The 14,891-nt window shown below is 36.0% G+C and overlaps 1 protein-coding gene across 1 annotated transcript in view; it reads right to left on the bottom strand.

Annotated features, from left to right (window-relative positions):
- Nucleotides 1–10,969: 10,969 nt before the first annotated feature.
- The window catches only part of SP4 (Sp4 transcription factor), a 71,859-nt gene continuing 67,937 nt past the window's right edge, over nucleotides 10,970–14,891 (bottom strand). The window contains exon 6 of the mRNA XM_004263447.4: nucleotides 10,970–14,395. Coding sequence (XP_004263495.1) covers nucleotides 14,148–14,395 — 248 coding nt within the window. The 3' untranslated portion in view covers nucleotides 10,970–14,147. The remainder of the gene's footprint in view (nucleotides 14,396–14,891) is intronic.

Here is a 14,891-nt window from a genome sequence, read left to right as displayed (position 1 = left end):
AACACAAGGACTCTGGGATGAGACTGTTGTTCATCTCCCTTTTCTGTGGTCTCCAACCGGTCAATTATTCTCCTATTATGGATGCTAAGTGGCAATCATGTTTTCCAGCACTCCTTGCAGGTGACAAAGTCCAGAAGCAAGAAAACAGCATCTTCATTTTTGTGTAAAGAAAACTTTCTGAAGCCCTCCAGAAGATGTTCCTTTTCATCTGATTGGCCAGTATTCCATCTCATGTCCATATCTAAACTTGGGTTTGTCAAGGGAAATGAGATCAAGATCCAACTCCAGCTTCCTTTTAAGGATATGCCCAGTAGGAGGAGCCTGAGCAAAATGTGGGTTCTGCTAGTGAAGAAAAAGGGTAAAAACTGTCCATTTGGTAGTCAACCAAGAAAGGTATGGATGTGTTTTTTTCTCAGATTCCCCATAAACGTATAACATCATGGGAAGTATCTCTTCACACTAATACAATTTCCCAAGAATTATGAAGACTTTATTACTTTTTTTCCCCCTAAGTGTGGCTAAACATTAAAAGAACTTTATTCTTGGAGAAGCCTGGATTAAGGTCAACTTGAGATTTTGGGAGAAAAAGAAAAACAGGGTAAAACTGAGAAAACTATGTGATTTGAGGAATTTTACTGTCTGGATTTCCAGAGATATCAAGACAGAAACAAGTGGGTAAAGGACAAATATAATGGGGTGCCACTGTTGAGGCCATCAGGTATGTGCCATGGTCAAGAGTGGGGGCAGAGAAGGGTTGTATACCAAGTGAAGGGACATGGAAATCAAAGGCAGGAATGTCAACTCATAAGGTCAAGGCCATTCAAAGCAGATACACAACAATAGTTAAGCTACAGTTTCTTACCACTGCTGGTTTTGATTAAAAAAATAATAATAATAAATAACAACAACAAAAAAACAACCTAAAGCATCTTTGCAGAGTCTAAGCATGAATTTAGGAGATAGAGGGGGAAATGTAATAGAAAACCAACAGATTTGCAGGAAAGAATTTTGTAACATTTAGAGAGACAATTCTGAGGTGTACTTGTAATGACTGACAGAAGCAAGCAAGCAACAAGGATCACAGGACTCTGGAGAGGAAATCCTCACCAGTCTACAGTGTAATCTCTTCCTGTACCTGTATGATGTACTCTACCTTGCATTATAGTTATTTGTGCAGCTTTCTTATTTTTCCTTATTAGCAACAAAGCCCTTTGAAGGCAGGTGCTGTCAGGGACTGTGCCATTTATTTATTTTACCCCCTGCAGCATCTAACACAGACCCTCCAGCAATACTACCGTTCGAATATTTGTTGAATTGAAATAAGCACTCCAAAATAAAATGCCAACAAGGGAAGGACTTCTGTAACCCAAAAAATTTTAGTCAAGGAAAGGGTTAGAGCCTCTGAAGGGAGAAGAGAAAAATAAATGTGTAAAAAGAGATGAATTAATTTAATTAATTAAGAGAACAGAAAAGAAGTTTTATTTCTGGAGCACTAGTTCCAGAGAAGGAAGAGGATTTAGAGATTAAATAAATTCTACAAAAGAATATGAGTTAAGTTGTAGGGAGTATAAACACAATTATTTCTGAATATCTCCTACATCGTATCAAACACATTATTATTTCTATTCCTGCTTGTTAAACCTTTCTTTGAAATCAGAAATGAGGAGAAAGCTTAGAGAAAGTGCTCAGAGTTGGGCACAGGTAGAAATTAAATGAGGATTCGTGATCCCTCCCCCCGTGGAGGCAGCGCACACATTTGTCTAGTGCTCAACAGTTTACAAAGCCCTTTCATAGGTGCTACTTAGTTAGTGGAGGGAGATTTGAGGAGGAGAGCAGTGTGTTTATATCAGGTAAATCTGCCTTTCTCTTTTCTATTTACATTGCTGATGTACCCATTGTAAAGCTGCTAAGCTTTCTTCCTAAACCAGTAAGCATTGTTTGCATTCTTGCTTTTCTCCCTAAATATATATGTTCTTAATATGAATTCCTAATATAAATATACATTTATATTCCTAATATGAATTGTTCCAGGATATAGAATATCACATATAATTTGTAATATCCCCAAATCTCCAAGGATTAGAATACCCTAGAATGCCCAAATTCTACCAGCACCAAGAAGTCCCCAAAGCTTTCCCAGCAATTCCAGCTCCTTACAGAGAGGGCATTCTCTGTGACACACAACAAGGTTACTTGGGCTGGGAAAGGTTAGAATTAATAAAACATCCTTTCAGTGCGCACTAACAGTTCTTTTCCTGTGGCCATCCAAACCCGTAACTCCCCATGTAAACAGACAATGCAAATAAAGTAATCTCCTGTGAATCTCAGTAGTTTGATCCTGAAATGGTCAACAAAACTACAGTTGGCAAGCTCAGGGTGTTGGGGAAGAGAGGGAATTGATGGAAGCAGAAAGGAAATAAACATATCTTGAAGTGTAGTTCATTGATTCTGTGATGCACCTTTTTTCACATTTTAACATCTCTGCAATTGGGGTCTGTCTTACTTTTGTGGTCTGCCAAGAGGCATGTCTGTGGTCGTTATTACTGCCCATACATCTGCAACAAGACTTGCAAAATGGAACATTATCAGCACAGAAGAAATTCCTGGAGGTAACAGTGGAGCATTCTTTTAAGAAATGCTACATCATTAATACTCTTCATGGCACACTTTGGAGTATAAACCTACCTGTCCACTGTTCACATTCAGCTAGGATGCCAGTATAGCCACACCGGTTATTAAAATGCTGAGATAATGCCATACTGGAAACTAAATAGCCACTCTGGTTCCCAATCCCCCTACTACCACCCCATGACCTCCCCAAGATCTAGCAACTGAAAGAGTAATGCCAGGGGGGTGGGGTTGGAGAGATGGATGGGGGTGTGGAGTATAGGATGCAGAAACAGGGAGGGGCTCTGGGACCTCCCTCCAATCAATCCCTTCTGATTGATGGCTGCTGTGCTGTGTCTGTTATTAAAATTTTTTTTTTTTTTTTTTTTTTTTGCGGTACACGGGCCTCTCACTGTTGTGGCCTCTCCCGTTGCGGAGCACAGGCTCTGGACGCGCAGGCTCAGCGGCCATGGCTCACGGGCCCAGCTGCTCCGCGGCATGTGGGATCTTCCCGGACCGGGGCACGAACCCGTGTGCCCTGCATCGGCAGGCGGACTCTCAACCACTGCGCCACGAGGGAAGCCCTGTTATTAAAATTTTTGACTGTTATCTCTATCTATAATAATCAGGAACAATAATTATTGTTATATTCTTTTGTTTACAGGGAATGAACTGAACTTGGAACAGGGCAACTCTTAGTCTGATAGCTAAATATGTCTAAATTTTGATTGGGTGCTGTAGATTCTTGAGAACAAAGCAATGTCCTCTGGATTCACAAGCTTGATGTATTTTAGGCCAAGTTATAGCTCACCTACAAAAAATAAAATAAAACAGAGTTATTTTTTTTAGAGATAATTACTTTGAGAGTATTCTGAACAATGCCAGAGTTAAAAGACATATTTAGTAAGAGGCATAAATACTTAAATCATAAATCTGATCAATATTTCTATTAGAACAAAATGTATAAACTGAAGACAAATATTTTATTTGAATATATTCTCTGGTGATTATTACCTCTTTTCTCATCGCATTCATTCTTTAAAGAATTTGTTAAGATCATGGATTTGAATAAGGATACTATTTAAAAGAAAATTAATATTTTAAAAACATTTTGTAAACAAGGTAACACTTTTCCTAAAAATACAGAACAATAAATCTTAGATCTACAAAATGATCAGTAAAATTCTTTAGGAAGGTTCACCCTTTTATCTTTTCCTATTTTATGTCAAAGTCTGGATTTACAATTGGACATAAGAATAAAAGTACTCCTAGTTACTTATGGAATGGGTGGACATACTTACTAGACTGTTCTTTTTTTCCTTCTTTTATTAGTTTGTTTGATGTATTTTTTTGACGCATAATTGACCTACAACACTATGTTAGTTCTGTGTGCCCAAGATACTGATTCAATATTTCTATATGTTAAAAAGTGATCACTGCGGGCTTCCCTGGTGGCGCAGTGGTTGACAGTCCGCCTGCCGATGCAGGGGACGCGGGTTCGTGCCCCGGTCCGGGAAGATCCCACATGCCACGGAGAGGCTGGGGGCGTGAGCCATGGCCCCTGAGCCTGCGCGTCCGGAGCCTGTGCTCCGCAACGGGAGAGGCCGCGGCGGTGAGAGGCCCGCGTACCGCAAAAAAAGAAAAAAAAAAAGATCACTGCTTACACTGACTTTTAATACAAATTGACATCCCCTGGATTTTGAAAAACAAAACAAACAAGAAAATAAATGAAGAACTGAGGTTCTTTTCATAGGACCCATAACCCTGTTCTAGTCATGATTTATTCCATAAAAATGAGAATTAAAGGTTATATATCATCATTAGAATAGGGTATAATTTTCTAACAATATTACCTTTCTGTCCATATAATTATAGAAAATGAGAGGAAGCGACTATAATACAAAACCATAGTAACTTATAATTTAATTCTGACTTACAAACAGCAATTAGAAATGTATATGATGCTTCACCAAACATGCACACACACACACATATTTCACATACATATATATATTTGACAAAGAATAAGCTAACATAAAAGCTTCAAAGACATAAGACAGTTAAAGTCGTAACCATTTACAACATTGCTGAATTGAGTTGGAATCTTTTTTCAGTTAGCTTGCCCTTTGCCTTTATACTATTTTCCTCAACAGTGGTTTTCCAAACATGTTAGGGTGACCAAACATTTCAAAACCATGATGCCCTTTAGAACCATGAATTACTGATGTATTTAATTCCAACATAAAATTATACAAGCTAGGAACAATTTTACCAGCAGAAAATATAACCTTATTATGGCTTCCACATCTCAAAAATAATACTGCTATCAGTAAAATATTTATTAAACCACATTTCATAGCAAGATAATAAATAACACAATTTGAGTCAAGCCAACCGTCTAGAAAGGTATGCTTCAAAGAAGAATGAGTGTGGGAGACAACTGCTCAAGTTTAATTTCCTCCTCTTCCCTGTAATTTGCTTTTGTCTGATCTTAGCTCCCAGGGTCTGACTTCTTGGCTCTCTGATTCTGACTCGAGACTTGTTTATCTTAACCTGTGGCCCAACATGATCTGAGCCTTGGCTGCTCCCTGCGGATGAGGGCTTACTGCACTCCCATCTCTGCAAGTGCTGGCCAGCCCATCCTAGGAGTCGGGGAAGGGGATTTCGAGGTGCTCTAGAAATCTAGCCAAGGGAGAGATGGAAGGAGGCAGGATTAATACAGAAAAGAGGAAGAGCATCCCTTACGCCTGAACCTGGTGGCACACAGTATGTGCTAAATGGACTGGCTGATTGGAAAAACATCTCTACAGGTTAGCTTGGGAATTAAAGAGGCAAGTCAGAGTTAAGAACAGGATCTGAAGCCCAGTTAAGATAGTGACATGGAAGAGGTGCTGGAAGTGGAGGGCAGCAGCCAGCGGAGGTGCCTCTGAGCCTGGCAGGGCACGAAGCCAGTCTGAACAATTTATTTGTTTATATCTTATCTTATTCCACAAAGAATCTGAAAAGCTAAGTGAAGATAGCTTAGAGCTCATAAATGCAGAGCATCCTATTCTTTTCTGAACCAAGTCTGAGAGAAAGTTGTCTAGGATAAGAAAAGGTTTGGACACCAAAATGCACATTGTTTTTTTTTCATGGTTGCAATTTAACAGGGAACTGAAAACATAGGAGTACTTTTGCCCTGTAAGCTCAGGTTCATTTTGTTTATTTAAGTGTATCTCTAAACACAGGGGATGATTTTAGATATAGAAAGTTTTCCACACGTTAACAACAAAATAAAAGTTTTTGAACAGCAGATGGGCGATGTTTCTGTTTTTCACCGTTTGGTTTGCTTCTTAGTTCACTCATTTGGTTGTCTGCTATCACTTAGGTAGGCAAGTAGTTGAAATTAACATTTTAAAATTAGAAAATAACTGGGCTTCTCTGGTGGCGCAGTGGTTAAGAATCCGCCTACCAACGCAGGGCACACGGGTTCGAGCCCTGGTCCGGGAAGATCCCACATGCCGCAGAGCAACTTAAGCCTGTGTGCCACAACTACTGAGCCTGCGCTCTAGAGCCCACGAGCCACAACTACTAAAGCCCGCGTGCCACAACTACTGAAGCCTGCGTGCCTAGAGCCTGTGCTCTGCAACAGGAGAAGCCACCGCAATGAGAAGCCTGCACACCACAACGAAGAGTAACCCCTGCTCGCCACAACCAGAGAAAGCCCACACACAGCAACGAAGACCCAACACAGCCAAAAATAAATAAATAAAATTAATTTTAAAAAATTAGAAAGTAACTAAGATTTGAAACTTTAATTTTGCTTAGCATTGGGAAAAGATGACCATCATATAAATCTGAGATAGAAACTAGCTCATAGGCAGTGTGAGAAAAAATGTACAGTTGAATCAAGAAATTCTCACTGAAATTTCTCTTTTTTAAAATGGGATATTGAGCATTAACTTTTCAACATATTGGTACCCAAAGCATTTCAAGATTGGTCCAACTGGGAACTATTCCATCCTCCCTGCCCCCTTTTGGGTTGAGTTATGATAACAATAACTTCTATCTATTAAATACTATTGTGTCAGAGGCTTGAGAGTTACCTTATTTGATCCTCTTAAGACACCTACAAGGTATTATTCCCATTTTGGAAATGAGAAAAAGAGGATGCAGAAGTGGTAGTTAGATAATTTGCCCAAGGTTGTGTAGGAAGTGGCAGAACCAGGAATCAAGCCCACACTCCTCAGCCTCCCAGTTGGTGATCTCTGTGTCACACGGCTTTGCTTTTACCAGGCTGCTCAACACTCTGCGTTATGAGCAGGCCTTTATCTCCATGGCAAGGATGCACCGCCACCTCTTACCTCTCTGCTGCTCTCCTCGTTTTTGGCCCCTCTAGACTATTGCGTGTTAGCTGTGGTCCAGTCAGGCGTAGGGCTCATCCTTTTTGCTGATTCCTCTTCCCCCAGCTTCCTCTCAGATACTGATCGGCAAGGTTTGCTTCCTCACTTCCAGTTTTACTCAGACATCAGTTCAGGGAGGCTTCCTGACCCCCCTAATTACAATCGCAGCCCCAGCACTCTTCACGTTTAGCCTACTTGTCCCCGTTGCCCTTACCACTTTCAAATCTATGTGTGAACTCTGTGAGGGCAGAGGATAGGGTTTTTTGTCTTCTTCTTGGTCTGACACATGGATTAGTGCCTGGTACCAAATAGACCCTCAGTATTTGTCCAATGAGTGGAGACTCAAAATACAAGCCTATTAATCATTGCTATCATTAAGTCCTGAAGCAAATTAATTTCCAGAAGTAGAAGGGCTAGATAAAAATGTAGTTTTATGGAAACTATTGGTACAAATCTTTTATACAGAATTTTAGGGTATGTGTGTATTTTTAGGCCTATCTGTATTTCTTGCAGTCTTTCTTTCAGCAGCTTTAAAAACAAAATAGTTTTATGCTGGTTTGAACTTCCTAATCCAATCCTAATGTTATAGTGATATATAGCTAAAATGTTACACATAGCATATATTTTATCTATATACATGTACTTAATTTTATTAAAATACATATAGGAAACACAAAACCCTGTGGATTACGTTTCCACTGAACAAAAATTTTAAACAGTGCCACAATTATACTGTTAACTGGAAACACAGCTACTGTTTCCTTGAAAAAAGTTTTACTGTGGTAAAAATATTGTTTTTATGGAACATTTCAAATATCATAAGCGCATGTGAAAATTCCGCTTGACTATCACCCAATTTTCCTGGTTGACTTCGTAAGAGAATGTACAATGTACTTAAGGCTTGAGTATCTGTACTTAACTGTGGGCAGCATAGTGATGCATGATTTATCAGGAAAATACCTTTTCTATTTAAAGAGAATAGATTTTATGTCAGTACAGTCTAATACAAAATATGTAATTTGCTAACTCATTTGCTAAATCAAATCCTTATTGTAAAAAAGCTGTTATATATATGTATATGCATACATAACTTGCTTTTCTGGGCTAAAGTACTATAAACAGCATACTGATTTCTTTCTTTTTATACATGAAAACTTGATTATTAAAATTCTGTAATCTAGAAACCCTATTAATTGGAACATTTTCCTCCAGGAGAAATTGTCCTAGCAGTTGCCAAACTATTACCTTAGACAAAAACGAAGGTTTGTACCATCTTCCTTCCTCCCTTGCTCTGTGTTTCTCTCTTACTATTTGCACTTGAAATCACTCTCAGGTACCCAAAAATAAATTATTTCATTGCCACCTGCTTCAGAGAAGAACACAGCCTAAGACGTACACTAATCAGCAACCCTTAGAAGAACAGAATACATGCCTTAAAAATCCTGCTACACAATTACAAGTTGGTTGTGTGTGAATCAAACATTATTGCTTGGGCAGTAAATACAATAATATGTAATTCAGATGTATTGAAGAATAAAGTATTTATTTCTTGTACATACCTGAAGTCTGCACTCTTTAAGCATCTGAAATTTTAAATAAAAATAAACAAGCTATGCCATCTTTTTTTCTTGATATCTTGACTTTACCATGAACAGCATCGTGAACTATACCTTATTATATTTAGTGTTGTGCTGAGCACTGCTTCAACTTTCCTAACTTATTACACCAGTGGTTTTATGTCAACAATCTATGATATTCTGACATAAACTGCAGCAAGATCTTTTTTGACCCACCTCCTAGAGTAATGAAAATAAAAACAAAAATAAACCAGTGGAACCTAATGAAACTTAAAAGCTTTTGCATAGCAAAGGAAACCGTAAACAAGATGAAAAGACAACCCTCAGAATGGGAGAAAATATTTGCAAATGAAGCAACTGACAAAGGATTAATCTCCAAAATATACAAACAGCTCATGTAGCTCAGTATCAAAAAAACAAACAACCGAATCAAAAAATGGGCAGAAGACCTAAATAGACATTTCTCCAAAGAAGACATACAGTTGGCCAACAAACAAGTGAAAAGATGCTCACCATCACTATTTCTAATAATGCAAATCAAAACTATAATGAGGTATCACCTCACACTAGTCAGAATGGTAATCTTCAAAAAATCTACAAACAATAAATGCTGGAGAGGGTGTGGAGAAAAGGGAACCCTCTTACACTGTTTGTGGGAATGGAAATTCATACAGCCACTATGCAGAACAGTATAGAGGTTCATTAAAAAACTAAAAATAGTACTACCATATGACCCAGCAATCACATTACTTGTCATATACCCAGAGAAAACCATAATTCAAAAAGATACATGCACCCGCAATGTTCACTGCAGCACTATTTACAATAACCAGGACATGGAAGCAACCTAAATGTCCATCAACAGAGGAATGGATAAAGAAGATGTGGTACATATATACAATGGAATATTACTCAGCCATAAAAGGAACGAAATTGTGTCATTTGCAGAGATGTTGATGGACCTAGACTCTCATACAGAGTGAAGTCAGAAAGAGAAAAACAAATATCGTATATTAACACATATATGTGGACTCTGGAAAAACGGTAAAGATCATCTTATTTGCAAAGCATTAACAGAGACACAGATGTAGAGAACAAACGTATGGATACCAAGGGCAAAGGGCAGGAGGTGGGATGAATTGGGAGATTGGGACTGACATATATACACTATTACATATAAAACAGGTAATTAATGAAAACCTACTGTATAGCACAGGGAACTCTACTTGGTGCTCTGTGGTGACCTAAATGGGAAGGAAATCCAAAAAAGAGGGGATATACATATATGTACAGCTGATTCACTTTGCTGTACAGCAAAAACTGACACAGCAGTGTAAAGCAAATATAATCCAGTTAAAAAAAAAAAATCTATGATAAAGTAAAAAGCATTACTTTTTTGGTATTTTCTTTGACTCACTCTTGGCGCCTGGTTCCTGGTTCCGAGTATGAAGTTCCTACAAGTCCAAGAATCAAACTGGTACTACCACATAAAAAATAAAAAAATATAGAAAAAGTTTACTACTTGCATTATCCCTTTTATACAATATCATTCTGATGCTTCCAAATGTGAATTTTTCAGATAACTGAAGTTTACATTTTTAGTTTGATGCAAATCTTTTGAAAAATTTATTCCTTACTAGTCTTGTTTGGCAGAGTAGAATAAATTTAACTGTTTCTTGATTCAGGAATTGTTAATGAACACATATTATTACACTAGCCATGTCTTTACCTTAGGGTTTTACTATACAACGCGATCTACCCAAACACTATGTAAGCCTTGGTCGCTACAGATTTAAAAAGAATTTTTGGCGTCTTCTGTTAGTAGATCAATGTACTTCCCTGCTGCCTAACATCCCCTGCCCCTCACTTGGCCATATCTAATCTGTCCTGGGTTTGGAAATCTGTTAACTGAAGTTGTTATAGTAATGTATTCATTATGTCCATTAAGGTTCTACATGAGATTTGCAGGGCTCTCCCAAGAGGAAAAGACAATAGCTTCTGCTTATAGACTGCGGCATCTATATATATGGCATACATTGCTTCTCAGTGTTTCTGTAAGCTTAAGAAACATCTTAATTATGTTTTCGTTTTTAGGTCTTCCTACAATTTCCTAACATTTACTGTTTAAAAATATTTAAGTAAAAAATGTCCCTAAATCAAATTTTAATTTCCATACATGTCTAGAGCAATGGCTACAAATTAACATGAAATTTGAATTGGTGTTCTTTGGTGGTACGTTCAGAGAAATGGTGACCAGATCTTAATACCAGGAATTATGAAGAGTTGCCAATATGTTTTCTAGTGAGAAGCATTTACTTTCCAGTGTTCATCATTATAAAAAGGTTGATAGTTCAAACAATTTATTGCTGTTTTATAGCATACATAATTAAATGAAGAAACATGTTAAACTCAAGGGAATTTTTAATAGGTTACTTGCAATTGTTATTGCAGGCAACAACTTGTACATGATTTTATTTCCAAATCCACAAAAAACAAATTTTATACAAATCAGCACTGTAAAAATGTCAATTACAGCCCCAGAGGCTTTGCTGGCAGAATAATTGTCTAAATTCTAGGATATGGGAAACAGGTTTTTTTCTGGACTCATCTTTTTTTTTTTTTCTTTTTTTTTACAAAAAAAAATTTACAAGTGAAATGTTACTACAAAACTTTTTATAAGGAATTTTTGCAAAACATTTACATTTTACCATCAACTATTTCTGTTTTAAAATCATTATGTAGATTTAATACCCTATGCTGCACATCAATTTATGTGGGATGACAACTTAGTGACATGCATAAAAAAACACCACAAGGCCTTAAAATGAAGACTTAAATACAAATATTGTTGCAATAAAACAGTTATAAAATTGAAAAATAGGACCTAAACATCATGCTTATCTAAGTTTGACAAATTAACTTTTTCTCCTAGATTACACACTTTTATTACTGCTCTCATGAGAGTGTGATAAATAATGACTTAACATCAAGTTCTAATGTAATCAGCAACACATACACAAACCTAACCAAAGAAAGTATACTGTAAGAAAAAACTATTCTAACACTGGAGTTCTACCATGATAAATACATAGCTTTGCACTGATAATTACAATAAAGAAAAGTTTTATAACAGTGGCAAAGGGAATGAACAGTGAAATGTCATTAAACAAGACTCTACTGCACATCTGTGCCCTATTACTTATAACAGCTATATCCCACTGAGTCAAATAAAGGACACTGAAATTTACGATTCTTATAAGACAGAAGAGTGGATTCAGAATGGTATGCAGAACAGACTGTCAAAAGATTTCTAATTTCAGTGGTGAAATGTGCACCTGCTAACACAAATTAATATATTTTATATGCTATAAAGCTATCCAAATTCATTTTGTTAAATTTATAATAGGCCTCATTGTTGATTAAAAAATAACTTCGGTTTCTGAGGAGCATACATAGGTATGCATTAAAATTGGTTCATGGAATAATGGTGCAGAGAGCTCATACTCGGTATTAACAACAACAAAAAGTGTCACTCTGAGGAAACATGATTCAAACATTACGAAAGTTTCTTTGCATAAAAAAATTTATAGCACTGATTGTGTAGCATAATGATAGATAAAATATATATTTGATGTTTCAGCTCCTATATAATAAAATTAAAATTAATACTACCAAATGCTCCTCTGTACCAAACAAAGCAACAAACTGATTCTGATGTTTTAAAGCCAGATACATCAGTTGTTAAGAGTACGTTAAATAAAATATACAAAACAATTTACAAAATCCAACTAAAATTTAAAGACTTTGTTACAAGTCTACAAAAGCTTTAAGAAACTTGAAATTTATAACCACAGTGTAAAAATTTTTTTTTCCTTTAATCTCAAAGCTTTTTTATACAAACTGAAAGCACAAAAGACCTTCAGTTTTATATAACGCTACAAAGGGCTGGCCTAAAGTGTACATAGTGTAAACAGTGATCATTACAGTATTTCTCCTTCATCAAAAATACAAGAAACATCACAATTTCGGAAGAGATTTCGCATGAGTAGTACTTTTCCTGAAATAATAGGGAATGCACAAGAAAACATACACCTATATTCAAACAGTCCCCAAACTAATGGTGTTAATAAACCGAGCAGTTAAAAACTTTAGTTTTCAAATGGTCAATTCCAATTCCATTATAATTCTTTGTAAATATATTTTTAAACTATTAAATATCTTACTAATATTTAAGCTACTGGTATACTCCCAATTTTTTTTATATGAAACTTTTGGCCATCTTTCCTATTAAGACCCTTGTATAAACAATGAAATACATTTTTTCTTTAGTCACTTAATTGAAATTATTCTGATTTTTAAAAAATAATTTTTGTTTCATAGTATCACATCTGTTATATATTTGTTAGGCTGTCTTCTTAGGGAAAATTCAGTTTATTGGCATAACATAAAGACATTACTGTGTTATAAATTCTTAATCAGCCTCTAACACAGTGCTAGAAATAAAATGGGATTCGCTAATTTTTAGTAAAGAGGAAAACAGAAATTGTAATGTAGTTAAAAGATAATTTTCTGCTGGCCTTAAAAAAAGTGTGATAATTCTTTCTTTGGCTACCAAGTCAAAGCATAAAGAATTTTGCACATTGTCAACATAATTCATATTTACAGAATATGAAACTACAGAACGATTTAAACTCTATGCAAGTATTTCCAATATAAACATTTAAAATGAACTTTGTGGTTCAACCTAGGGTTAGGAATATAATCAATCCTAACTTCAAAACCTTACCTGTTAAATTGCCTCATTTTATTTTTCTGAAGCTATTATGAGTTTTGTTTTCCCCCCAGTATTTTCCTGAGGTTTCAATCTAAAATTTAACCTAAGGTTTAGCTCTAAGTTCCTCTTGTGTCTCCAAATGGAGAAAGTACTTGGACTTCACTGATTGTCTGCATACGCACTACTACAATGTAGTGGTAATAAAGATCTGAGATGCCTCTCAGATTACTTTTTTGGAACTTACCTAATTCAACTGTTGAAGAACTTCTAATATTTAGAAAAGACGGCCAAAACTATTTTCAGTTGATTTTCCAAAAATCAAGCTAAGGAAATAAAGTATTAATCTCTATCATCAGTTAACTATTTGTTTTCTGTGCTACTGCAAAAAAAAATAAATCCACATAAATTATTACTGACTGAATTTATAACAAAGTACTTTCAAAGAAAACAAGTCCAATTAAGGTCCAGCCTACAAACTACTGAGGTCTGTCTTTTTAAACATGTTAACACATGATGTTAAGAGAGGGGAAGATTCAGTTTAAAGATAATGTGATAGATCTCCAAATAACTACAACGTATAATATGGAGGAAATACTTTTCTACCTGTTTCCAGTACATCTGTTTGCTTTTTATATTTTTAAAAATTCAACACTTCATGTGCTGACCCAAAATCTTGGAATACTTAAAGAAGCCAAGAATGAAAACATGATTTCCTACTTTGTAATTCACCTGACCAGCCCATTTCCAGATTTTCAAATGTGTGTAAACTTAAGTGCAGCACTAGAGGTCTCTGTTATAAATAACTTTTCAGAATTCTTCCATGTTGGTTGAAACATTGGGAGTTGCTGGGTTTGAATCTTGAGAAATGGCTGCAACTGTGACAATTCTTGGGGAGCCAAGCACCTCTGTTACAGATGAGTCCAGTTCTCCGGAGGTAACAATGGCAAGAGCTGTCCCACCACCTTTCTTATTCTGGTGCGTTTTGACATGTTTGGAGAGATGATCACTCCGCATAAATCTTTTAGAACATTCCGGACATTCAAATCTCTTTTCACCTAAACAGAAAAATAATAAATGAATAGTAATTCACTTTATCTAAATTAAATTATAATTTAAAATAATTTCTCTTCTGGTCATACTATACTTTTGAGTAGTTGCAAAATACTTCATGTTTTTATTTTAAAATGCCATCCAACACACAGTGCAGTACATGACTTTAAAGTCATGATTCTGCTAAGAACTGAAAATAAAAGCTGTTTCCTCAGTTTCCTTATCTACAAAATAAGAGGGTTTTCTAACAGATGATCTCAAAAATCTCTTCCAGGTATAACAATACATAATGTTCAAGGCTCATATCCGCCCTTCCTTAAAAACTATTGTCTAGGTTTTGAATATAATGCCTAGAGGCAGGAAATATCTTAGAACTACTTCAAATAAAATCAGTTAATAATTTTGTAGTGTACTGAGTTTCTTCACAAGGCAAAAATAAGAGTGGGGCAAACACTACATTTCAAATTTAACAGAATTTTTAGGTCTCACAGAATTAAGACT

This window comes from Orcinus orca, chromosome 9, assembly GCF_937001465.1.
Source record: "Orcinus orca chromosome 9, mOrcOrc1.1, whole genome shotgun sequence".
Taxonomy (NCBI): domain Eukaryota; kingdom Metazoa; phylum Chordata; class Mammalia; order Artiodactyla; family Delphinidae; genus Orcinus; species Orcinus orca.
This window is presented reverse-complemented; position numbering and strand designations above follow the sequence as displayed.